Genomic DNA, 27194 nt, shown 5'->3' with positions numbered 1-27194 from the left:
TGCGACACCCCACACGTCCAGAATTGCTACAAAGTGGCTCCAGGAACACTCTCCTGACTTTAGACACTTCCGCTGGCCACCTAAATCCCCAGACATGAACATTATTGAACATATCTCGGATGCCTTGTAACGTGCTGTTCAGAAGCGATCTCCACCCCCCCTCCTTACTCCTACGGATTTATGGACAGCCCTGCAGGATTCATGGTGTCAATGACCTCCAGCACTACTTCAGACATTAATCGAGTCCATGCCATGCCGGGCTCGCGGGGGCCCTACACGTTATTAGGCAGGTGTACCAGTTTTTTTGGCTCTTCAGTGTATATTTCTAAAAAACAGCAACCCAATTAAAAATGCAATTATAAAAAACTAAAAAGGTAAAATTAAAAACTAATATGGCATATAATGAAATAATAAAAAGCCAATAGTGAAAGGAGAATGTAGTACATGGGTGTCTTCTTTAAAAACAGATTTTTATTAATTTTTTACTTATCTAAATCATTCACGCAGAACATATACAAGTTGCGATTTTTGCCATGAAGACAATATTATTTATTTTACAGTTTAATCGCAAATTCGAGAAATAACATCTTTTGAAAACGTGGTGTCATATCTTTAGGGAACTCAACAAAAACCAACTTCCATTAAAGGGATAAAATTAAACTACAATTGCATGAAGAGGAACTTATGAAATGACATTAAAAGCAGGTGAACAATGCAAAAGAGTTGCTTTATAATTAAACTCAACTCACAAGAACCCTCATATCCAAAAGTCAATCATAATGCACAAACCACCACTCTGGACTGTATGTTCTGAGGCATATGCAGGATCAAATTTTTGGGGGCACACAGGATTTGGGAAAGAAGTGCAAGAATTTTTTCTAAAAAGAGATTATCAGTTACCAATCTTCTAAAAGCATTTTAAATTTACAGAAATTGATTAAGATGACACGCAAAGGTGTTTTTTACAATTTTTTTTAATTATTCAAAAATGTTTTAAATTTCTGATGGTTTGGTGGGAGAGGGCATGCTTCCTTTTGCGTAACCCCCCACCCCATGTTGCCCAGCTGATTCTGATGAGGAAATCACCACATACAGGCCATGTATGGTTTGTATAGATCATAGTAGTTTCTCTAAAACTTTTTTGTTCCGCATCTCCTCACCCCCAGGAAATTTTTTCTCTCATCCCCTGCCCACTTTTTGAGTGACATCCTACATTGTATAAGTAACTATAATTTTCCCGCAGAGGACAATACTAGGCTACTTACTTTAAGAAACACTGGTGTATACTGCATTTGGTGATTTCCGTGTCAGAATCGATTGAGATGTGGTCATAGTGGTATGCAGGGGGGGGGGGGCATATGGGAGGGGCACGTGCTCTATCACAAAACAATCAGAAATTAAAACATTTTTGAAAAAAAAAAATATCAAAAGAAAACATCTTTGTGTGTCATCTTAATCAATTTCTGTAAATTTAAAATGCTTTTAGAAGATTAGAAATTTTTTTAGAGTAGATTCTTGTGCTTTCCCCTTCCCAAATGTTATGTATCCCTTTGAAAATTCGATCTTGAGTATGCCTCCGAACGTAGTCTAATGGTGGTTTGTGCTGCATTATACTTAACTTTTGGACAGTGTATTTACAATATATAATTAGGAAAAACAAGAATAATAAAAAATAAAAATATAGAAATGAGTAAGCATATCTTACCTCGAACATAGGCCAGTTCATGGCCATTCCTACGCCATGGTTGTTGGACCACCACTTTAGGTCTTTTGCTGCATCAGCGTTTTGGATGGAGTGTTTGTACTCTTCATATATCTGTGGAAGCCTAAAATAATGCATGGAAAAAAAAATGAATGCAGTGATAAATGTCTGAACAAGAAACATGCAAAAGTATAAAGATTAATTTCATCACACAACTTTTCACAATATAATTAAATTAATAATTATCAGGATTAAAACCTCCAATATCTCAAACAGGCTAAACTAATTCTTTTAATGCATAAATTCAAAGATACCTGAGGATAAAAGTGTGTACACATGGTTAGTGACCAAGGAAATAGGGTGAATAAATTGTGAGATAATATTTTGACATCTATGCAAAATTTTATAAACAAAATAAGCAAATCTTTACATTGTAAAGATCTTTATTAGCTTCAAAATTTTTTATTTTAACCCCTTTTACAGCTCTAAAAATATATTTATTTAGATCTAAAACTTTTATAATTGAAATTTCCCACTATTTTGGATGGGGGGAGGGGGGGGGGGGGTTCAGTCAAACTAAAAAAATAAATAAAATAATAATTGAAAGCATCATTTACAGCATCAAAAAATGTGAATTATGATTAATTTCAATTTATTTCCGTACACTACGGGGAAAAAATTATACAGAACATTTTAAAGCTGAATTATTGTAGATACATAATTGAAGAATTAACAATGGTATACATAGTTACACATGTACAGTGGAACAATGGAGAAAAGAGCAAATGAATGATAATATGTGTTAATTAATTAATAATAATCATAGCATGACTAAGATAAATGAAACCCCAAATTACATTTTTTTTTTCCTCTTATGAAGAATACTGAGCAATCAAGGTTACAAAAAAGAATATTGGGAAACTTTTTTCAGCAATGCAAAAAAAATTACTCACATAAATTTATGTCAATAATAATAATAAAACAAAATATGTGAATAAACACACAAGAAAATTCATACACTGGCTCTAACTTGGAAATGCTGTGATCGATCTCACAAGCTCTAACTTCTCTCACTTATGTATAACCTTCATCCATCAAATTGCACAATGAGTATCAATTAAATCAGAGGGGTCTTCAACCTTTTAAACATCACAGGTCAAATTGAAGCTTCACACAGAGAGACTGGGTCACCGACCTGGGGTATTTAGAACTATAAGATGGAATCTATATGTGCAGTGTTTTATCTTAACAGAAGGGTCAACAAGGGCCCAAAATAATTGAAGACTTCATTTATTCGAAAATTAAACCTTTTATTAATTCTGAAATAATTTCTTTCTTACTGCAAATTACTTATAATTATTTTGAAATTACTTTCACTTATAATTATCTTATGTAATTATTCATCCTGTTAATTCTTTAATTCTAAAAACATTAAATTCATCAATTTTGGAAAAAAAATTCAATAATTCTGAAAAAATATTTCTTTGAAAAATAATTCCCTTCAGCAATTTTGGAATTATTGTCCCATTAATTAGAAAGTTCATTAGTTATGAAATAAATTTACGAAATTCAATTATGAAATAATAATTAGAATAATTCCAAAGTTAATTCTTTTAAAAATTCCGTGAAAGTATTTCTTTTAAAAATTCTGTGAAGTATTTTGTTTCCAATAAAATTCTGAAATTATTATTATTCCGAATTGTTTTTCACTAATCTTGAAATTATTTCTTAAATTAATCTCGAAAATATTTCTTCCAAAAATTCTAAAATTTCTTTTAATAATTCTGGAATTTCTTTCCATAATTCTGAAATTATTTCCCTGAATTATTCTCAAATTATTTCCCTGAATTATTCTCAAATTATTTCCCTGAATTATTCTCAAATTATTTCCCTGAATTATTCTGAAATTATTTCCCTGAATTATTCTGATTCAGAATTAAATATATAATATCTGATTATATGTTCTTACTATCAATATTCCGAAATTTATTTCATTAATTTCAACTTTATTTCTTTTTCATCAATTCTGAAATTATTTTTTCATGAAGGTATTTTTTTAGAATTTCTGTGAATTCTGTAGGTACATATGCCTTTTTAGAGATTGAAGATTCCCCTCAGTTTGTTTGTTAAAACTGTTTGGACCTCATGCTCTGTCTCTAACTATCCTGTTGGTGTAATCAATTTATTAGTATTTTTCTTAATCGTTTATTTTCAATGTTTTTAGCCATTTTTCTAAAAAAACTTCCGCAGGCTATGAAAAAACTCTGAGGACTCAATGTGGGTTGCCTGCAGGCCATACGTTGAAAACCCCAACTTAAATCAAAGTAATCTAACATTTTCACTGCAGAAACAGCTTTACAATCTTCCATATAATGTCTATCAGATGCACTAAAAGATGTAAAATATAATATGCAGAGGTGACAGTGTAATACAAGTTGCATTTAATTATTCAAACCAATTTTTTTGGCACTTCAATGTATCCATTTGAATAAAGTCTAAAACAAAAGTAGGAAAATAATTTTAGTTTAAAAAAAATCTATGAACATTTTCAATGTGCAATGGATTATTTTTATAATATACTTACACAATTCTAAGTATACTTACTCTGGATCTGTAGAAATGTTTAGACAATTGCACAACCCGAAAAGGACTTCTTTAAAGAAATTGAGTCTCCGTTCTTCAAAATCTTGACACTTGTCAAAAACAACACTCATGTCCTCCATGTATTTGGCATTATATTCATTCAGCTCTTTGAGTGAATGCTCATACTTCTCTTTTGTTTTCTGAACATCCTCTTTGCATTTTATCACACGATCTTGTAACTTTTTTACCTGGAAGAATAAGAGAATTTCATTTTTTTAGCATCAGATACCCCACTAAAAATTAAAATTCCAAAAGCAATAAATGCTAGAATCAAAATAACGCACCACCAAATTCATACTTGGAGCTTTAGACATATAAAACTAGATATAATATGACAAGATTCCATCATTGCTAATAGAGTAGAATCTCGTTCATCAAAGCATTTCCTACATTTATTTTTCAATAAATATAGTCAGGCATCCCTTATCTCACAAAGATGTCAAAAAGAGCCATATAAATATTCATTATACTCATACAGGCTTGAAAAGGGTCTACTTAATCAAAATTAAACACAATTTGCATGCAGAATGCACCATTTTATCAATATGCTTATTTTCAAACAAATTGAAATAACAAATAATAAAATATTTTATGAGGGAATAATAATTAAAATCCTATGCAACTGAAAATATAATTTTTGTGTACCTTTTCTTCTCTTTATTTAATTCAGCATCTGAAAAATTGTGGTCAAATATATTCAAAATTGTGATAAAAAGAACTGAGAAAAATACCAAATTTCTTCAACACTTCACATCCTTTCATTACAACTAACTGTATACCTCCATACTATTAAGCGATGCATCTTGTTTAGTTTAGTGCTTCGGCATTCCCATACACGATGATAACGCAATAATGAACATAAGGATAGCAGTATTCATAGTGTTAATATACTCCATTTATAATGATAACTCCTTTATGACAATATGTTTCTCTGGTACCTTCGAGTATCATTATATAGGCTTTTCACTGTAGTATATTTAAGTATATATGAATAGTAAAAAATATAAGTTATTAGAATTTATAGATATAAAGAGGGGCAAAAATAAAAATAAGTTTTTACATCAGCTTCATTTAAAGTATGCTGCTGATGAAGACCCAAACATTGGCCATGTTACAACAGTTTCTGTTCCTACAATTCTTATTTTCCTTTTTTACTTAAAGCCTAAGTTTATTTGAATTTTTTATGATTATTATTTAAACAACTATTAATCATTAGTTAATAGAAAAAACTGTTACTGTGCATATTAATTATCAATACACAGAGTCTAATTATGTATGCTAAAAACTGTAAAAATCTTGTGTATATATTTATATGCAAGATTTTTACCCTTTTTAAGATACCAGTAGAAACCCAACTGTGTAATAAAGTATAGATTATTTCATGTAGATAAAAAGAAGTTTCATTTACAAGAAAAATATAGCACTGCTCTGTTGGCTTTAACTTGTTTAAAGTACCTGACTATTAGTGTGTATGAAATGTGCTGTTTTTTTTTAAATTCACTGTATAAACTTCAAAATATTAAATTTGAAAATAGTTAGAAAATTTTTCAAACATACCTGATCAGGTGACAAAGAGGTATCACTCGCAGCATTTCTTTCTTGATTTGAAGCAGATCTTTCATTTTTACAAGAAGTATGGTAGTCAGACTTGCATTTGTTCACTTTAGACAGCAATTTGGCCCAGGGCTTTTGAGCCTGTGAGAAACACATCACTGGTATAAATCACACACAATTAATTACACAATAACTAAAATTATTATTTTTTCCATTAAGTAATGTAAGTGACCTATAAAAAATTCTGTAAATACATCATTGTGTGAATGCATTCTGTAAGTGCATCATTAGTGCTTCGGCATTCCCATACACGATGATAACGCAATAATGAGCATAAGGATAGCAGTATTCATTATTGCGTCTTCAGGCAAACATATTTAATAACATCAATAAATACCAAACAGAAATAGTTGAAGTTAGTTATTTATTTTCATTAAATTAGGTAGTTCACTCAAAAGTGGCATGTTTAAATCTATTGCTCGATTTCATCAACATTCACATGATTTAAAATAACAACAACAACATTATTTCATTCTATATTGATGACCACGTTCTATACGTGCTTGTGTATAAGCCAAGTGATGTTCAAAAATTTGTTCTTATACTGTGAGTGGAAGCATTGCATACAGGTCAGTTTTTGTAAGAGAAAAAAATTCAGCCTAAGAATGGGTATCCTGGGTACCTAAACTCTAGCTTGTGAGCCTAATGCTGTTCACAAAGCTGGTTTCATCTGGCTTATGAAAACAGGGTTATCTTAACATCATCATAGAGGTATCCAGGATATGCAATGCACTGAGGATCATAGACAGATACAGGCCCCCTCCCTCCATTCTTATCAGAATGAGAGGGGGTGGGGAGAATAAACATTCCCCCATTCGAGAAACCTTTATCTGCTTATGCTAATGACCCAAGGCGCGAGGCTCTGAGGACCAAGAGCCTCGCGCGGGGGGGGGGGGGGGGGTGCTCTTGTACATAAGGGGTGGCTCTACATGTGTGAGTCCATAAGAATAGATGGCCTTGCACAAAAAGTATTCAAAAATCAAGCATTAATACACACATCATGAGTACACCAGTTTAGTTATGTGAAGAATGTTAGCCATATAGCGTACCTGCCAGCAAATTTGAAATACTGTTCATCCCCCCTCCCACCTTCTTGATATATGTGATAGCCATTGATTAACTGGAAGGACAATGCTATAGCTATCTCATAAAATTCTGGCTGAAAAATGTGAATTGGAAAATCATTTTAACCCTCTGGCTGCTCATCCCGCGATTTCCACGGGCAACTCAAATGTAGCAAAATCTGCTCATCCCGTGATTTCCGCGGGCATGTGTTTTTCTTCCTTTATTGAGAAGCGCATCCCGTTTTTTCCCCGTTTAATAACTGAAAAAAAATTATATATAGTATTAGACGCTTCATTTACGTTTTGGCCAACAGATGTCGTTAGTTGTCCAATAAATTGCGGCATTTGAAGGCACGTGGTATTACCGCTCAAACTTCACTTTTTGAGTGAAAAAAATTACGCAATTTTTGAAGCAATTTCGGTCCACAAATTGAGCAGTCAGAGGGTTAAAGGTCCTAACTTAATTGTTACTTTTTTTTTTCTTCTCTAAAATATGTCTGTTTTCTGGGGTCACAGCTTATATACATGTTTTGGTGGTCCTCAATGGGTGGATTGGCTTATATATATTATAGCTTATATACAACTTTTATATTATACACAGTACTTATTTTTCTGTGTACTTCATTATTTTGACTCGAGTAAGTAAGTCTTTGAACTCACTTTTTTGAAGGATTCATCCATTTCTTTTTTTTGTTTTAAAGTCATCATTGATTTATGGTAGTTGTCCTTTTGCCATTGTTTGATCTGGCTGATCATCTCTGAGTATAAACGGTCTTTTACCCTCAAATGCATATCACAACGCCTATCAGCTTCATTCAAACAGGCCTTACATGCTGCTTCTGTGGTACCATACTCCGGACCTTTAAAAAAACAAATTAAGAAACACAAATCATCTCTATTTCCATGATGAATGTAAATAATACACAAACATTCATTTTACTGTCCATTTGATAATTAAACATAGCAATAATGGTGGTCAATTTTTTTATCAATGAAGTTTTGTTTACAAATTTACCTGACAGGGTCGTAAATAGCTAAATACGATGAAAGAAGAAATATTTGCTAGGTAAAAACCATCTAACAGGGTCTACTTAAAAAAATTCCACATGGGTCTGAAGGGGAAAAATAACTATTACACAATCATTTCAAAGCCTATAAACATCCTTGACTTCAACCTCTGTAGTTGGAAAAGTATCAAATAATAACACAAGCAATCATTTTACCTGAAAAACCATCTCTCTACCGCAATCATATTTAATAAGTTGTGTCTCTCAAAAAATAAGAGAATATAAATATATTGAAAGATACTATTCAAAGGTTTTAAGCTATGTGCAATAACTAGAACTTGCCTAACTAAGAAATACTTTTCTCTACAAACATTTCACAAGTTCATAATTTCTCAGATTATGTAGTTATAAGAATAAACTAAATATAATAGTTTACAAAAATCCTAATTTCATTTACCTTTTTCTATAAGCTCATTCCATTTCTTTGACCAGTTTTTCAAGCTCTTCGCGTACACCTTCTCTATATCTCCCCTTTCTTGAATCAATGTAATGAGGTCGTTAGATAATCTGAAGCCATCTTCTATACGTTTTGTGGTCCTCTTGTAGTTTCCAGGTTCCCAGAAACTGTCACTACTAGCAATCAACAGACCATCATCACTATGATGAGACATGGCAAACCACTGATGGATCTGTATGAATAAAAATAACAATTTCACAATAATTAAGATAGTATTACAAAACTTGAAACATTTATTCTTAGATGAGAAGATTAGCATGACATTTGATTACATCCCTAATTCTCTAGGTACAGCCGCTTCTTTTTTCTCTATAAAAAAAAATTAACTTTATTACCTCACAAGTTTTATTTATTAGAGGTCATTCAAGTATTATGTCAGCATCGATAGAGGGGAGGGGTTTCGGATTTGATGACATGGGGGAGGGGGTGAATGATGCTTATATCATCAACCACACTTTATAAAAATAAGAAGTATTCTTAATGGCATCTTACTTGGTGTGCCAAAAACTAGAAAAATCTTTCGCTAGTTTGTGGGCACCTGGGGTAATATTCCCCCTATTGATAAGTCCTCTACAGAGCAACTGAAGTGATCGCTAAATGTTCTGTGGATCCTCCAAGCAATTCGGAAATATGTCTGGGCTAATCAAGTGCTTTAGAAATGTGTTGCGTGCAGCTTAAGTGCTCTGGAACTGTGCCATGCATCCCTCAAGAGATCCATAATTATGTCTCACTTAAGTAAGTTGGGAATTTGCTGCGGATAATTTGAGTGATGTAGAGAACGAGAACTGCACTGGGGGAGGGGGAACGGTGTGCTTAAGTGCTTTAAAACTGTGCCACATGTCACTCAAGGGATCTGTAAATGTGCCACAGGCCTACCTGAGTGGCCTGAAAATGTGCCACAAGCAGCTTAAATGCTCTGCAATTGTGCCACAGATCACTTAAGCGATCTGTAAATGTACCGCTTAGTGGTAAGTTTACATTTACAAAATTAGGTTTGAGGTGGCGGGTCACATCAGATAACCACCAGAGGACCAAATGTGGTTCTGAGTTCTTAACCTTGAAATGACATTGAAATTAACAGAAATTTATTATAACAACATACAAAGATATTTTCTTCCAAAATTTTAATTTAAAAAAAAAAAATTTTTTTGCACCAAAAAAGAAATGCGTAGGAGGTAGGGGAATTTTACTGACTTTACTGACGGTAGGGGGGGGGGGGAGGGTGTCAAAAATGGCTGAAAATCTGCTGATGTAATACTTGAACAGCCCCTTAGGTTTCAGGTCTAATAATGTTCAGACATGTTAGCTAAAGTAGGGGAAAAAATAGAATGATTTTTAAAAATAATTAAGTATTTTAGTTGCAGCTTATCCTCAACAAAAAATTAGAATTTTTATTTCAAATTCTGTAGACAATTACATATATCCCCCCCCCCCAATTTCATAGCAAATTTAAAAATATGAAGGTTGGGGAAGTCAGGATTTACCTCAAATTAAAAAAATACCATATTTATCTGGTTGTAAAGTGACTTAGCACATTAATATTAACCCCCTCCCTCATACAAACAGCCATCCAAGTGGGAGTGCTCGACAAAACAAAAAAGTAATTTAGGCTGCAGTCAAATTACTCACAGACCATCCATATTTTCTAGGAGAAAAAAAAAAAAAAAGGTCAAAATTTATTTTGGACCACTTTCTGTTATGGTAGAAACTCTGGTATAATTCCCAAAATTTCTGAATTGTTCTTACTTCTCAGGCCCATTACACACATGCTACTACATAGCATGAAAGCATTCCGCTTTTCAACATATGCAGCCAATAAGCTTATTGGTAACATTCATGCAAATGTTACCAATAATCTTGTTGGCTGCATTAGTATGTGTATCACAGGCCTCATAATACAGTAGATGCTTGATTATTAGATGTGCTCTGTTATCCAACACCCTTCCCCCAACTACGCTGGTATAAAAAATATAGATGAATATTTTCTAGTAGTATAATGCTGACAGTCAGAAGTCATTACTGGTAGAATAAAAGCATAATCATCAGGAATTTTAAGTGGGATGATTATGAAATGAGTTTTATTTAACAAAATGATGTTTGAAGGGAAGTAAGTGTATTTTTATTATTCAAAATGATGGTTGAATATGCAAATAAAAACAGAGGAAACACAGATGATCAACCATCAGAGGGGAGTAATTTCCTCAATGTTCTCAACTTCCTCTCTCTTAACTCATTGACAAAGAACTGAAAGAGTTAGACAGCAATTACAGCAGGGAATTGCCTCAAGCTCACCCCCCCCCCATAGTTTAAGTTCACGCCACTTGTGTATGCATGTGATTAAAGAGAGCTACAGCTACATCAGTCAGCCATGTGACCAGGTCAGAAAAGACAGTTTACTGGTTTCCCTTCCTCAGCATGAATGCTGCTCTTGTTGCAAGCTTAATTGAGGCTGTTGTGCAATCAACCCATACGTAGAGAGAGAACAAATTAGATCACATTTAGGGGGGGGGGAGAAGAAACTACCCATGATCAAATAACACACACCTGCTATTAAAAGAAACTAAATGCCCTTGAGAGAAAATTCTTGATGCACAAATAAATTAACTTGGTTTCCCAATAACATTGTGTATTCCAGTTTTGCATGTTTGACACATCTAGTTTGATTTTTTTTCCCCCTTCTTGCTAACTAATCAATTTTTTTTACCAGAAAAACACTTGCAACATAATCTTAATCAGAAGTTCATAATTTCAAACTCAAACACATTTTTGAAATTTCAAGTACTTTAAAATAAAGGTAGATAAACAAGGAAGTGTTTTGAAGACATTGAAACTGTAATTCGAGCCATAATTTTCAATAATTATACATAAAAAGCAGAAACATATTTGGCTGATGATTAATTTTAAAAACAACCATTGAAATATCAAGTTTATCAATTAAAAAAAAAAAGATGTCAAGCAGGAAGGAATTTGATTTCCTTTATAAGATGTGAGATTCCGAACTTGAATTCTAAAACAAAAATTTCATTCACTTCAGTAGTGATGCCATAATTTGTTTCCCCCTAAAATCAGCCATTTTTGAAAAACAGTAAAATTTATTTTTTTTAACGAATTTCTTGGTTGATATAGTGTCTAAACCAAAAAAATCAGAAAAAAAAAGATGAAAATCAATATGAATCTGGCTTGTAAAAGGTTCAACCAAAACATATCTCAAAAGTGTTCACGGGCATGTTGAATTTACAAAGGATATATGATCTAATATCAAATAAACTCTAATTATTTGCTTGAATATTGCTGTACTTTAGCTAAAAAATTTTAAAGTAAGTTCTATTCTTCATTCATTGAAGACATTGAATATAAAATATGAAGGAAGAAAATGAAGCATTCAGAAAGATGATGACAATCCAGAAAGAATATCTCATTGATCCAATCGCCTATATTTTTTCTCTTGTCAACAACGGCAGCAGAAATTCCCTCAGAGCACAATAAAACTATCCAGCCCAGGAATATAGCAAGAGCAAAAATAACTGCAGACAATCTCTTAATTGTACCTACCTACTCCCAATTTTTCATTTCCCAGATTATCTACCCAAACTTATGTCCTACCAGTTGTACATTTAAATGGACTAGACTACCAAGGTCAACACCCTATTAACTGCTGAGTGAGGTTAGGTCGAACTATCAAAACATGCGCATTTACCACTTTTTTCCTTCTTTCAATTGCATTGAAATTTTAATTTTTACTGATATAATTTTTGTACCAAATTATTTATTTGAAAAATTATTCTGCAAAAACAAAACTTCCATGTATATGCAGACAAAGATGATTTTCAGAAAAAAAATAAAAATGATCAGCCAGCCATATAATTAAATGAGGGCACTATGTGACAGGGGAAAATTAACACAATGAAAATCATACTCCAGAGATTATACAAATCAAGATGAAAAACCTTCACGTGTACAAAAAGAAAACGTCACTTGCCCTGAGGGCATAACAAAAGCATATTTATGTTAATTCCTGCCAAATGCTCCACTAACAAAATGCAGACTGGTAGAGAACAAAAAAAATATATAAAAGAAAAGTAATAAGGGGAGATCACATCTTGAATGATCAGCAAAGCATATCAAGGAACAGTCTCAAGTCACTCAACCCTAGAAAACTAATTTTTCTTTTCCCTTGTTTTCCCAGAAATTTTCCACATATTCCATAAAGGAAGCATACGAATCTTGCTGCTGCTGCTGTAAAAGCAGGATTTTCTTCTCAGGCAGGATGGAGATGGATGAATAGAAAAAAAAAGCCTATGGAATTCTCAATTATGATGTGCAAGCAGGTGCAGCTCCTTTAAAATCAATTTATGGTTCATATTTGCTGATCCACAAAAAAAAAAAAAAAAAAAAAAAAATTCTGTATGATTTTCACATACTTCAAAAAAGATGGTTTTTTTTTATCAGTAGGCATACAAAATGAATGTGTACAATTAAGAATTCCATCCACTAAAACTTTTTTTTTTGTTATTCAAAGTCACAGGTGCATACAAACAAATCGGCAGCATGATATTGAAAATTTGAAGGCAAACAATTCATTAAGTAAATCTTTGAATGCAAATCCAGCAAAAATTCTACTTATTTTGATACTCTACAACACAGGGGTGTCAAACTCGTGCAGAACCCAGAAGGAACTGACAGCTGTCCACGACACCCAAACAAGATCTGAAAAACACATTGTCCTTTTATCAAATTTAAAAAAAAACTTTTTATTAAAAAAAGAGAATTTATCTTCAAAAACGGCAGTGGGAGTGCTTGAGATTAGCTACATATTCGAGAAACATTCCAAGCATTATAGCGACGGTTCCTTGGTCACGGAATGAATGCTATAAAAACCTCAGAAAATGTATCTTAATTATGTGCGAGCATTTGATGATATTTTTTTTTATCAAGATGTATTTTGGTCTGAAGAATAACAGCAGTAGGCTGACAATTCACGTGACCTGCTAAAAGAATATTCTCAAATGTTCAGTGTTTTTTAATAGCGCTCAGCAAAATTTCAGGTACTCAAGACATGGCTCAAATGGCACTCTTTCTTCGGGTTGAATATTAACACGGCTGGCAAAAATATAAATGATATGCTTCAAGACTTACAGAAAAATTTTAGGAAATGTATTTCAACATTCTTAAACTGCAATCTTTCCACTGCATCATTTCTCAGCAGGAATTTCACTACAAAGAGTTGGAAATAAGCAGAAGCATTCTCAAGCCTCTGACAAATGCTTTAAACTTCATTTGATCCAAAGTCCTTCAAGTACTGCCAATTCCAATAATTTCTTAGAGATTTGGGGGAACGAATTTGAGAGGCAACCTCATTACACAGAAATATACTGGTTGTCATGTGTTGTCACAAAGTTCTGAAAAACATTTTTGTTTTTACTTTTAAATGAGCCAAAATTTCCTAAAAATGAAGTATCAAGATGCTTCATTTCTTAATGATAAGACATGGGTGTGAAATTCTTAATTGATGCTACGGGACGTTTGAATGACTTAAATACCCAACTGCAAAAGAAAGAGATCATCTAATGATACACATTTTTAATGCTCGGGCAAGTGTATGTGCAAATTGAATTGGTTTAAAAGCCATTTAGAAGAGAATATTCCCAATTATTTTTCTATGTGTCAACAGTTGATCAATAAAAATCTTGGTGGGTAGGTAGAATAGATTTCATGGTTTATTTATAATTCTTCTTTTACTTCCCTTCGATTCTAAGTGAACAAATTTTTAACACAAATCGTAATTACCAAACAACCTATTTTTATCATTAATAATTTTTTTTATTATTAGGCAACAGATTTTTCAAATATAAATTTTTAATAATTGGTAGCCCACTTGAAAGCTAATTTTGAAGAAAATGGTCCAAGAGACAATTGAGTTTGACACCCTTGCTCTATAATAGCATAATGATTTGATATAATATTGTTCCAAAATAGTCATTGCATGCACACATGGATTAATCAGACCAGGACAATCAATTTCAAATCAATTTGAAATGGCTGATTGAGTGTGTTGATGTCAAATTGGAGATTTGTGCACTAACTACATCAATGTCACGTAGAACAGCATAAAGTACTTCTAAAACAGCGTATTTATAAAATTGTCGCATCGCGCTGCCTGGTCACTCATGGAAGCTCCTGTCATCAGAGAGATTTGCCCTATCACGCAGATCTCCCCCGGGGTTCTTCGCCAAGGATTTGAGGATGGGTAGACATTAGTAGGAACGAAGATTCGGGAAACAAATAATCGCCTTTATTTACATGAACTAGAAGTACTGCTAAAACTAGAGCAGCCTTCCATTGTACACACTTCTCCCTTCAAATTCTATTGTCCGAGTTCATTTAGAATCTTGTTCTTCTCTTCTAACGATCGCATGCCACGCGTACCTTGCAAGCATTCACAGCCTCTTCAAATTCTATACCCTTCGTAACAATATGCATGTCTCATCATAACATCTTTAATCCCTCAAATTTCAAATACAATAAACATAGGCTATAGTTCTACACATAATTCCTTAAAAAAGGGGGTTCTTAACCTTCCATGGATTCTTTTATTGAGGCAAAATTTGAGGGATTAAAGATGTTATGATGAGACCTACTTACATATTGATACGAAGGGTAGAATTTGAACAGGCTGTGAATGCTTGCAAAGTACGTGTGGCATGCAATCGTTAGAAGAGAGGAACAAGACTGACAGGGACCCCTCCATAAGATGAAGGCCATGTACCCTCTTGACAGACTAATATTCAGTGAATAATAATGTAGAAATAAAAAGGTAATAGTTTACTCATCCCAACTCACACAGACCCCCCTCCTGAAACTTCTCCAGGGACAGGTGTGAAATCACTATAGTGACTAGAAAACACATATTGACACATAAAGATTTCTATATGCTGTTACTAGATTACAGTTTATTGATGAGACAATGTTTTTCTTGTTTTTTTTTCAATTTCATGACAGTTTGTCTTCAACATGGAGAAAGATCAAGTCCCAGAAAAGTCAAAGTGGAAGAAACATTGTTTAGGACTACTTTTCTTGAGCAACGAAACCAAACTTGGCTTCTAAGAAATTTGGCTGGCGATTAAATTTTTTTCCGATTTGTTAAGCCCTGCCTCCAATGGGTCCATGGACCTCTTGTTAAGGACCACCACTTTGAAGGTAAAAATAATTAAACTGGATTTAAATTTGTTTGCATTTGTATTTTATGGAACAAAATCAACTAAACAAATTGATAAAATTTGACAATTTCGCAAGAGGATAGAAAAAATTTACACGATTTTATATCTTTATTGCAATGAATTTCAAATACAGCTCCAAGTTTTACCTGATGTCAAATGAAAACATGATGAAGAAAATCTTGACATTCAGCAAATAATTGTGAGTAAATCAAGTACTATTTAAAAAATCTGTGGGTTTTTAATTCAAAGGAATCTATGAATGGAATAGATGAAAGAATCTTTCATCTTTTTTTTCCAACTTCAATGGTCTCAATCAAGGTGTTTCATTAATGTTTTGTCCATGAAGGTAAAGCATGTCTGTTGGCAATGGTTGAAACCATCGGAAGTGGTTACATCAATTCAATTTCATTGAATGAATTAATCTGTTTATCCTTGGAAAATTCTACATTCACTGGCTTGAGAAGAAGCAATGAAACGAAGAAAATAAAGATGAACACAAAAAAGAGAGGCTTAACTATTCATAGCCATTGCTTTAAAAAAAATTATAATAACATCTTTTTTCAAGTTTAGGAGAAGAATGTGCACATACATTCAAATAAGCTGCAAAAAAAAAAAAAAAAAAAAGCCAACAGTGTTAAAAATTCCCTGCATCAGTCAAGCTATCAAACAAACATTTAGTTTGGATCTGGTTATCTGTAAGTATTGAGTGAATCCTTTTTCAGGGCTGAAACTAAGGACGAGGGCAACAAATTTTAGGAGAAGCAAAAAATACTATCATAAAATTACAGATTTTTACAATGGAAGGAAAGAGGGGTGAGGTGGAAAATTTTGCCCCCCCCCCGAAAAAAAATATCTTATTTAAGCCATGCATGCTGTGAGGATTAGGGAAGATTCATAATTCTATACAGGAAAAACACAGCAATGCCTAGAGCTTTGCTTTAGGCGCATCAACAAAAAGTAAATTTACCAAAAAATGGTTTTTTTTCGATATGCTTGTTATACTTAGTCCCTTTATACAGTATGATAAGAATATCAAATTATGATTGATCAGATCATAGATCTGCTCTTTGGATCAAGTGAAAAAATAATAATTAAACATACAGGGTTAATTGAAGCCACCAACACAAAATATCTTTTAAATATTTTAATGTGAATGTGTTTCATCATATTGTTTATCGCTGGATATGACTTAAGGGAAAAAACAAAATACACAAGCTTTGTTTTTGTTATCAGCATGTGTCAGAAGATATGGTGTTAAAAAATTCCAAGGCAAAAGATATGAGCAATAAAAGACTGATGATGTAAAGAAAAATATCATTCAAAAGCAAACATCCAAAGAATCAACAGGACAGCCATAACCATGAGGATTTTATCATGTCTTTATTTAGTCATAAAAAAAATTACTATTTCATTTCTATAGGCGAGGACATGATACTTTCTCCCTTATTTAAAAAACCCCCAAAATACGAGGCTTATGCACACAAATAATATTTTTAGAAAAGCGTTCATTCATCATAGGCCAGGGTTTGACAAATCACAAAAAAAAAAAAAAAAAAAATCTAGGCACTGCAACTATTTTTTTCAGGAGTCAAAAATATTCTCACCTAGAAAAACAAACCTAATTATGGTTCTTTCAACTTTTCCAATGATACCCTTTCTTGTTAGTAGATACGTTGATAAAAATTCCAAAAAATCTGTGCTGTTTTCAGACTCATACTTATTAACTATAGGCCTACATAGAAAATTTTAGGCACTAGCAGGGCAAAAATGATTTTGCAACCCCATACAGCTTTAAAGTTCGATAATTTTATAACTGTGTTCTTTGTTCCTATCTAAAACTGCCCGTCCTAAATTTTGCCATCCAGGACAGTTGCTTCCCCCACCCCCCTAGTTCAGGCCCTGGGCACCAGTACCAATTTTTTGGTCACCATGGCAACATAGCACCTGGGACTCATCAAGCTTTGCCATAGGCTTGTGACAAGATTTATTCATAATTATTATGCAAAACTATGTTATCTCCGTGGTAATGCAATTCTTTCTTTACACAGAAAAGAGCCCTAAATATTATACAATTATATTACAGTGAAGAAGAAAAAAAAATCCACTGAATCCAATATATATACTGGGGCTTGAAGAACTCTAAGCACCCCAGGCCGCTCTAGAAAACTGCCACTGGCACCTAAAATTTTATGCGTGATCTTTAAAAAGTCTGAGGAAACACAATTTTTTTTTTTTTGAAATTATCACAGTGCATCTACCAACACAGAAAGGGTCACTGTGTCCAGTGAAAAGAAACAGCTGTTTTTCTTGAAAAACAAAAATATGCTTGACTGCAATAAAATTTGGCTTTCTGCCTTAATTATTTTTTAATTTGCCAAGATGTTCTAGTCTGCTAAATTCTTCAAAGTAAAAATTTTATATTTGGGGCATATATATAGGCTATTCAGAAAATATTTTAGCTTACAGTTTATTTTTTTCCTTCATATATTGTAATATTATTAGCTGCATTAGCAATCATTTACAGAAAGAACCATCAGTTACCTAGAAAATAGTGGCAATTTTATTTCAAAAATTTCTGCCCACTTACTTACAATTAAGGGGGAATATATTTTTCAATGAAAGGGTGAATCTCTTGGACCACACTGAAAAAAGGAAAAACTGTTGGACCATGCTCAAAATGCAAACGATACCCAATGAGAGCATTTTTGAAAGCAAATTCAATATTTCAAATCATTTCTCTCTCTATATCTTATCTTGATTTAATACAGTAGAACCTCTCGATAACGGACACTCAAGGGACCAAAAGTTTTGTCCACTAATGGGGAGGTATGATATACAACGGAACCTTGTTTATATGACTTTCACATCTATATGAAGTTTGATTTTGCAGTTACAATTGGTTTCAGAACATTTTAATGTTGAAATGTATATGCTACTGTGCGTGTAAAAGTGATGCACTAGTGGCTATGCATAATTACCAATTGTCTCCATAAAGAAAGTTTGATTAAATTTCACTACATTTATCACTTTTACAGGAGATTGAATAATTCCCAAAATAAAGATGGAAAGACTGATAAATATGATAAAATCTATAACCTTTCTTCTCTTCATTAAACCAACTAATTATTTTTACTTATACATGATACGTGCACATACACATATTTTATGATAAAAAGTAAATTAAAATAAGTGTGAAAAAGATAAAAACATTCAAAATATTATCAGTCTTGTAATGTTGGCTTTATTCAGCTATTATTGGACTACAAAAAAAACCGACATCATCATTCAAATTCATCATCCTGTACACACTCGATCAAGTGTCAGGTTCAAAAATGAAATAACATAAGAAGCTTGGTTAATTAAAGCTGGCAAACATCCACCAAAAACATTTACTAGTAGCCCTATGGATAGCATTGACAGAGCAATGAAAATGTTCAGTTAATTAAGTAATTAATTGATGATTTATCATATTTACCAACACAAGCTTGGGATTAAATTCTTATTAGTGGAATATGAAAAAATTAGTGGAATCTGTCTATGAAAAAAAATTAATAAATTAGAGTTTGTCTGATTTTACTGTCTGCTATCGAGTGTCTGCTAACGGGGAGTGAAATACATTAAAACCCTATTCCACAGGACAAAAAGTGTCTTTAACGGGCAGTGTCCATTAGGGGAGGTTCCACTGAAGACTCAGTATATAGATGCAAAAGTATGCACACTCGAACAAGTGTCAGGCCTGAAAATGAAATAACGTAAGCTTGGTTAATTAAAGCTGGCAAACATCCACCAAAAACATTTAATCCTAGCCCTATGTAAATATATATATAATCCTATGGAAAACCTGTAAATTTCATTATGCCTGCCATACTTGCAAATATTTAGCCAAACGGTAAGAGAAGACCTTAAAAGAAATCTAAGGTAATTTTTGTCTTTCATCGTTTCACATTCTTTCGTTCAAACTGATATAAGGTAGTGGTTTTTCATTTGCTCAGCCGTGGTTGTTATAAACTGATTGTGTGATCTACAATTTTTCACAGATCATCGCCAAATTTTGAATATATAGTGAAACCATACACAACGGACCAAGAAAAGATGGTGTTGTAGAGAGATTATACTGTAGTTATATCGAGAGGCAGCAGTTTAATATTAGACTACAGGCATTTCCAAACAAGACTTGAAAAAATGTTGAAGAGGGATTCATCGTTATATCAAGTATCGTTGCAGCCAGGCTACACTGTATACCAAACAGGACAAGATTGAACAATAGGCCACTTTAAATAGGGTTACTAGAAATCCCTTTTTTTATGTCATTTCATGCACCCTCCTTACGTTTAAAAAAATTTACCCTTTTGTCCTCCTTTTTTAGGTTTTTGGAATTATTTTATATTTTTCCTTGGAAATTTTTTTATCACTTTGAAACATCTGATGTTTTCCCTCACATTTTGACCAATCACGTCAAAATTCTTAGAATACAAGAACCCAAGTTGCCTCCAAGCAGGGCGGATGCTATTCTGACCATGGACCTGCTTGCTCCAGGATAATATGAAAAAGACAATACGAAAAACAGCTCTGGAAGAAAAAAATATCTCCATTTTTAAAATGCAATTGTTTGCTCATCAACAGCTAATGTTGTGGGGTGAAAGGATGATCCAATGATCAATGCTGATTCCTATGGTGAAATAACTTCTGGCAAAAAAGCAACACTCCCAGAGGAGGGGGGGGGGACCTTCCGAGGATAGAGAAAATTTCTTGCCTTGCTCTAGGCAAAGCAATAAAACTGACCAGACTGTGTGAACAACTCGTTAGAAATGACAGGAGACTGATTGTTATTTGTTCTTGTTTTAGTGGTTCTACTTTGTGTGTGTGTAGGCATCCTCTTTTCTCAGTTTTCAATTCTGGTAACCCTAACTTTAAAAGTTCATCAGAGCTGGGAAAGAAACTGTCGGGTAACAATAGGATCCCATTAATGACTTTTCAAACGTTTACTTTGGTTACTGTTGTTCACTAATAATGTGTTCAAGACATGTTTCAGGACTGGACAGGAGTCTGACCAGACTTTCCTTTTGCAGAGCCCTGCTTTAGTGAAAATTTCCCTCGTTTTTGTGAAAAGGGTTATTAATTTGTAAAAATATAACTAATTTTTCGGAAACAAAATAAGCTAAGTTAATTAATCACAAAAGCAATGAAATGCCAAATTATGGTTTCATTAATTTGTATTTTCTGAAGCGTCCATTTTTCAGATCCAGAATTTTGTGAAGGGTCTGGAAAATGGACCAAAATTTTGGCTGAATATATGCCTTACCGAAAAAAAGACAACTTTTCTCTTGGTCCTACATGTATAGACCCCACATGGGCGGAGATATGGAGGGGGCATTGCCCCCCCCCCCCCCCAGCGTCAAAGGTGGAGTCGACTAATCTAATGTATATATGTATTGACACCATCATCATCGTGCCCCCTAGCAATAATGACCATGCCCCCCCCCCCAGACTTCTATGTCTATCTCCGCCTACGAGACCCCCTTTACAATAGTTGGTCACTTCTTCAATGTTCCCAGTATGTGGAGAAAACTCAGGCAGTGCTGGGTATTTTTTCTATCATCTTAATAATAATCATCAAAAGCATGTGTAAGCATCACGTCAGAATTCGGCAACACACCACTCCAATAGTTAGCACCGCAAATCTCAATTTCTTGTCCCTGGTTGTTTAATAAGGATGTCATGTTAATGATGCCTTTAAGGAAATAGTGCAAGGACTTGGTTTCCCCATGCTTTCCTATGGTATAAGAATTATAACACTTAAACATTTAAAAAACTTTTCATTGACTTTAGACATTAAATGCCCCCCCCCCATATTTACCAGTGAATATTTAACTAACAATATACAAATATACACACAGTTAGTGCAAGAGAAAGGTCCTAATAACGCCACTCACATATGCAGAAGCCCAAGTGCTCCAACCCGCTGCCCAGAAAAGTAAGTGAAGTGATCCACCCAACAAGCAGTTTCAAACAAATGTGAATAAATACTATATTTCTAAGGGCAAATTTAAATGTATTTTACCTCCAAGATGATAAAAGTTTGACTCTTTTTTATTATTATTTAGAATGTTTTTAAGTTTGGCTTCAAAGTGCTCTCGTCAGCTCTACTGTTTTTTTCAAACAAGTGTGCCAAAAAAAAAGTTTCTTGAGTTCCCAAAATAAATCTGGCAATGTTACAAGGTGGACCAAGCACCACATTTTAACTAGAAGTTGTACTTCCATGTCAGAACAGATTTTGACAGAGTTCCAGATGTGGGCACCGAACTAGAAAAGTCTCTGGCATACATCCTTTAATATAATGGGAAAATGCCTTGCAAACGTGAAATACTGTGCTCTGGAACGACTGGTGAATATAAATGATTGGAAAGTTTGTGCCGATTCTTTTTATGACGATATTAGAGACACAGTGATCAAGTTTAATGCTCAGTGAAGCAGTGGCATGTTATGACACATCAAATACCCGAGATTTCAGGAAATAAAAAAGTGTTAAAATTCCTATACACTTTTGCTTCATAAGGACCCAGATTTGTGTCCAACAACATGGGTTCCAGCGACCCACACGAATTAGAATAAAACAACTTCACTGATGGGTACAAGTAAGAATATCTCTAACTGCTAGACCTACTACTACTCAACCATACATGTACATCACACACATTTCTGACGAATCCGCACAAGTTGAAGAATGTGTGTTATGAGTGTATGCATGGCCCCCCGACATATTTATGTCATTGAGTTGCCCTTGTTTCATGTTTGTGCTGCCACCCGTCTTTCATATTCTGAAGTAAAGATGGAAATGCTTGAATTTTAATGTTACATCAGTACCGTGTTGTAGGGCTGCCTGCTATATGTCGAGAGACTTTTTCAAATAGGAGAACAACTTGCATTCGCACCTCAAAGCTGGGAAAACCATAAAAAAGGTTGCGAGAAAATGAGAGCTGGTTTGCGCTCTTTCCAAAAGGGATGGACGGTCTCAGAGAGGCTGTTAGCAAGAGTAAAACCAGTACTACATAAGGCATGGTCTTTTTTCATCATTAATTGGCAGTCACGTTGATATAACTTCCAAGTACATTTCATTTACTTGCACTGATAATGCTCCAACACCACTTCATTGCGATTAATAAGTCATTCAATACCAGATTATGAAAGTAATGGATCGATTGTGGTGGGAATAATTGCAACCAACTGCAGCTGTTATAGCTTTCAGGCTGGCGTGATTCAAGTTAACTCACGTTGAGTGCAAAGACAATTTGTGTTCCTCTTGTATGTAGGCCAACTTCAAAATTTTGAAATCATGTGCAGGTCAGTATTTGGGGGCTGATCATGTCTGTGTGTAGTCAATTATAAACCCATGTGCTAAACGTAACTTGGAGGATGCCAAAGTGATAACTTTGCAGAATTACATTTTTGGAGGCAAAAATTTCCTGCTTGTAAAACTTATTCACCCTGTACCAATGTGCATGCCTAAACACGGTCATGATCATGTGAGAAATATGCCTGCAACAGGGCTTGAAAAATCCCAGGGAAAATCTATATAGATGACTAGAATGTTCTATGTTATTGCTAAATTAATCTAAAAATAACATGAAATTTTCTGATTTTGACAGTGTACAAAATGGAAAGAAGCTAGAAAGTCTTCTTCCCCCCCCCCCATAATTTAACATCAGTTTTCTTGAGTAAAAACCCATGCTTGGCTCCTAAGAAATTGTTTGACTGAGTTTTCCGAGGCCGCAATTCAAAGACAGTAAATGGGTTTGTTACCCTGAGAGCTTCAAACCAGGAGGGATGCTGAATTTCTCCTTAGATTTTTTTTAATGACCACTATGGGCAGGGGGGGGGGGGGCACCAAAATGTGGCCTATTACTCTCCTTTGCGATCCTACACGGCATTGAAAATTCATAACCCAAACATCATTTCTGACGAGTGTTTTTATGTAAAGCAAAGCTTTTATGAAGCTATGCTCAGGAGACTGGAAAAACATATGATACAGAATTTGTCATTCTAGATGGAATGTATTTTAACACTAGGAAGTGTCAGGACCAGAGAGTTGGTAACCAGCGACCCAACAGCATTAATTATATAGGCAATCACACTGGACAACAATGAAATTACGTTTGACATGAAAATATACAATTCGGAATGATTTTGACCTGCTGAACACGAATGTAACTATGAAAAAGTTTTACTGCCTTTTGTTTTTGAGTTGAAAAGTGCTCTACAGGCGTTAATGTATGGTGGAAAAGTGTTAAGGGCCACAAAATCATAGAACAATGTTCCCAGGAAAAATAGTTGACCATGATGCTGACTGTGACTATTGTTGGACGATTGCGAGAGGTGCTGCTTATGTCCAGTACAAGCGTAATCCAGAACAAAGCATGAAGCTGAAAAATTAACTATTGTGAATAGCGTTTTAAAACTACATTAATATGTTTGCATTTCTATGTATTTTTTGTTGTGTTTATGTGTGTTTGTGCTGTTTATTTTTATGAGTATCAATGTTGTCCTCTATATATTGATGAAGTTGCTACATACATTGAAATCTTGCTATAATGATACTCAATACAACGATAAATCCATAATAATTTTTCAAGTCTTGTTTGGAAATCTCTATATTCTAAGTTAAACTGTTGCCTCTCGTTATAATGGTAATCCCTATACAACGATACTTTTTCTTCGCAAAGTATCGTTATATCAAGGTTTCATTGTATTTATTACTTTTTTTTTCTGAACATTTATTTTATTTTCTATATAGCCTATTAATGTTGTGTATTGTGTAATGCATTGTATTATAACACATGTATTAAACACTCAATTTCAGTGAAAACAATAGTAAATCCAGGTTTTATGGTCAAATTCATTTTCAGTACACTGAGTTATACATAAGAAAACTATTTTTGTTTTGGGACACAGATACTTCATCAAAATTTGCTATCATTAGGGAACAGGGGTTCTCAACCAATCTTCAGGGAGATTTCTGAGGGTATGTGAGCTTGGATGAACGAACAATATTCCATTGTTATGTTGCTATAAACTGAATATTATTTGTTAAGGAGTCCACAGCACTTCATCTCATTAGCACAAGGGGGCAAGTGGAACACAAAAACGTCAAGAAATCCCTATTACAGACGGAATCGTTACACAGGATTTTAACTGTATACACAGAAAATTTGATTTCAAGACATTGTACAATGCTCAAAACCCTGCGTTCTGTATATTAGACATCAAAATCTCATGGCCATATTACACAAAATTACATATGGACTCAACTCGTTGTGCGGCACCACGTTCATTCAAAAGGCATCGTGGACGATGACATATAGATGCCCGAAAATAGTAGGGCCTTCCTATAGGCATAGTTATTGCAAAAAGGTATCGTGGACGATTACACATAGATGCCCGAAAATAATAGGGCCTCCCTATAGGCATACAGTTATTGAAAACATTGGGAAGGCAGGCTCACAAATTATTGAAGAGGGGTGGTTGAAACTCAATATTTATGTAGGTACTATGGATGCACATTATCTAGTGGCTAATATTGTGTGCGGAAGGAAAGGGGACTCGCACCCATGGGCAGGGTACAAGTCTATGCCTTTGGGCCTCCCTAGGCCAATTCATGTACAATAGGCCTACTTATTTACGTCCATAAAAATCTTGGGGGGCCCAGTTGGGCCATGTACTCTCAACAGCCAGGGTTTATTTCAATTGACGCATACACCTATATTTTCAAACAAGGAAGTTTCTCTGGAAACAAAACAAGCTTCAAGAGACATCAAACGGAATATTAACAATATAAACAAATGACACTAAAAACGAAAACATATTACTCTCATGATTCCTCGCATGCAAATATAACTTTCTTTTTTCCTTTCAAAATTTCAACGGACATCAAAACTTAAATTAAAATTTTTTTTTTTTTCCAGCTGTTTCTTTTCCCCCTTTCAGCACAGCATTTTCAACGGCTGGAAACAAGGACGTTTTGTAAAAAAAAAAAAAATGAAGAGACGGTAAAGGCCGCACCGAAATATATATATATTTTTTCCTGCTGCGGGGAAGGAAGGACGGAATCGTGTGCACGAGGAAAGGAAAAGAGAACAAAATAAAGAAATTATAAATAATGTCATTTAAACTCACCCCGAAGGACAAGAAATTTTATTCTTTCGCTCTGGAAAAAAGTGCTACGAAGTTGAAACTTCCATCATCCTGGTAAAAGAAATCACACACACTTCTCGTTTTTTTTTAAATATCCCTGTCGGACAGCCAGAGATCTTTTTTCACGAAACAAAACCTCTCTGATGATGATTTTTTCGCACATTCACTCACTCACACAACAACAACACACTGAGGAGTTTTTAAAACTTTTCAACACACACAAAAATGTACCGGACCGCAACCGAGAAAAAAAAATATATGTGGTTTTTTTTTCTTCTTCTTCTTCACCGACAGCTACTACCTCACAGTAAATAATATTAAGAAGAAGATGCACCCCAATGACGTGTCAAGGTCTGGCAGCAGAGAAACAAGAATGTTGTTAAAAAGTCCGTGACGTCGTCGTCGAGGAACGAAAAAACCTGCAGCAGCAGCAGCTCCGTCGGCTGTTGCTTGCTTTTTGAAATGTGAAAAAGAAATTCCTTCTGTTTTTTTTTTTTTTCTTTTCTGTTCACTGACGGTCGAACGCATTAAAAAAAAAAAAAAAAACAGACGATGGATTTTTCAGTTTTTTTTTGCGCGACGGGGACGTTCGTGTGTAGTATCGCTCGCGTCTTTCTTCGTTTGGTCGTCTGCTCGCTTGCTGAGCCTGTCTTTCCGCTTGTGGCCTGTCTTTTCTTTCTTTTTTTTTTTTCCTTCAACTCCCGCCCTCTTCCCGCCGGCGCGAATTACCTTTTTATCGGATGTCGTGCCATCTAGCGGCTGTCATGAAAGTGTCAAATATGAGTTTTTTTGTTTTGTTTTTTAATAACTCATTCTTTTTCCTTTTACGCTTTTGAAATCGAAACGAAAACTGTTGTAAAAAGAAATGAAAAATCGGGCGAGATTTTTATAATCTGTGGTGAATCTTCACGTTAATGAAAGACAAAATAAATAAATAAATAAAGATTTATACTTTTGAAATAATTTAATTTTTCTCAATTTAGTATTTTATTTTTCGCAACTTAATATTTCGTTTTTCTACTTTTAATTTTTAATTAATTATATTCATTGTTTTATTTATTGTCTGGCATTTTGGAATGTTCAATTTGAAGTTGTAATTCAGATGATTTATATTTTCTAATCTAATATTTTATGTATTTTTCAACTTTTATTTTCAATTAGATAATTTATTTTTCAACATTTTGTTTCGGATTCCATATTTTATTTTTCAACCTTTTCATTTTCGTTTAGTATTTTATTTTT

At 33.9% G+C, this 27194-nt stretch overlaps 1 protein-coding gene across 2 annotated transcripts in view; it reads right to left on the bottom strand.

Annotated features, from left to right (window-relative positions):
- The window catches only part of LOC149068736 (protein kinase C and casein kinase substrate in neurons protein 1-like), a 39989-nt gene extending 13394 nt beyond the window's left edge, over positions 1-26595 (bottom strand). The window contains exons 1-6 of one of the 2 annotated variants that reach the window (XM_089251280.1): positions 25935-26595; positions 8488-8719; positions 7684-7883; positions 5903-6040; positions 4307-4533; positions 1706-1826 (exon numbers count right to left, since the gene is read on the bottom strand). In XM_089251280.1, coding sequence (XP_089107406.1) covers positions 1706-1826; positions 4307-4533; positions 5903-6040; positions 7684-7883; positions 8488-8701 — 900 coding nt within the window. In that variant the 5' untranslated portion in view covers positions 8702-8719; positions 25935-26595. The remainder of the gene's footprint in view (positions 1-1705; positions 1827-4306; positions 4534-5902; positions 6041-7683; positions 7884-8487; positions 8720-25934) is intronic. The other variant, XM_089251281.1, reaches the window with a different exon arrangement.
- Between the last annotated feature and the right edge of the window lie 599 nt (positions 26596-27194).

This window comes from Pholcus phalangioides, unplaced genomic scaffold, assembly GCF_987345545.1.
Source record: "Pholcus phalangioides strain wild (caught in Gottingen) unplaced genomic scaffold, Ppha-v1.0 ptg000024l_1, whole genome shotgun sequence".
NCBI classification, from domain to species: Eukaryota; Metazoa; Arthropoda; class Arachnida; order Araneae; family Pholcidae; genus Pholcus; species Pholcus phalangioides.
Note: the sequence above shows the minus strand (reverse complement) of the source record. Positions and strands in the feature narration are given on the sequence as shown.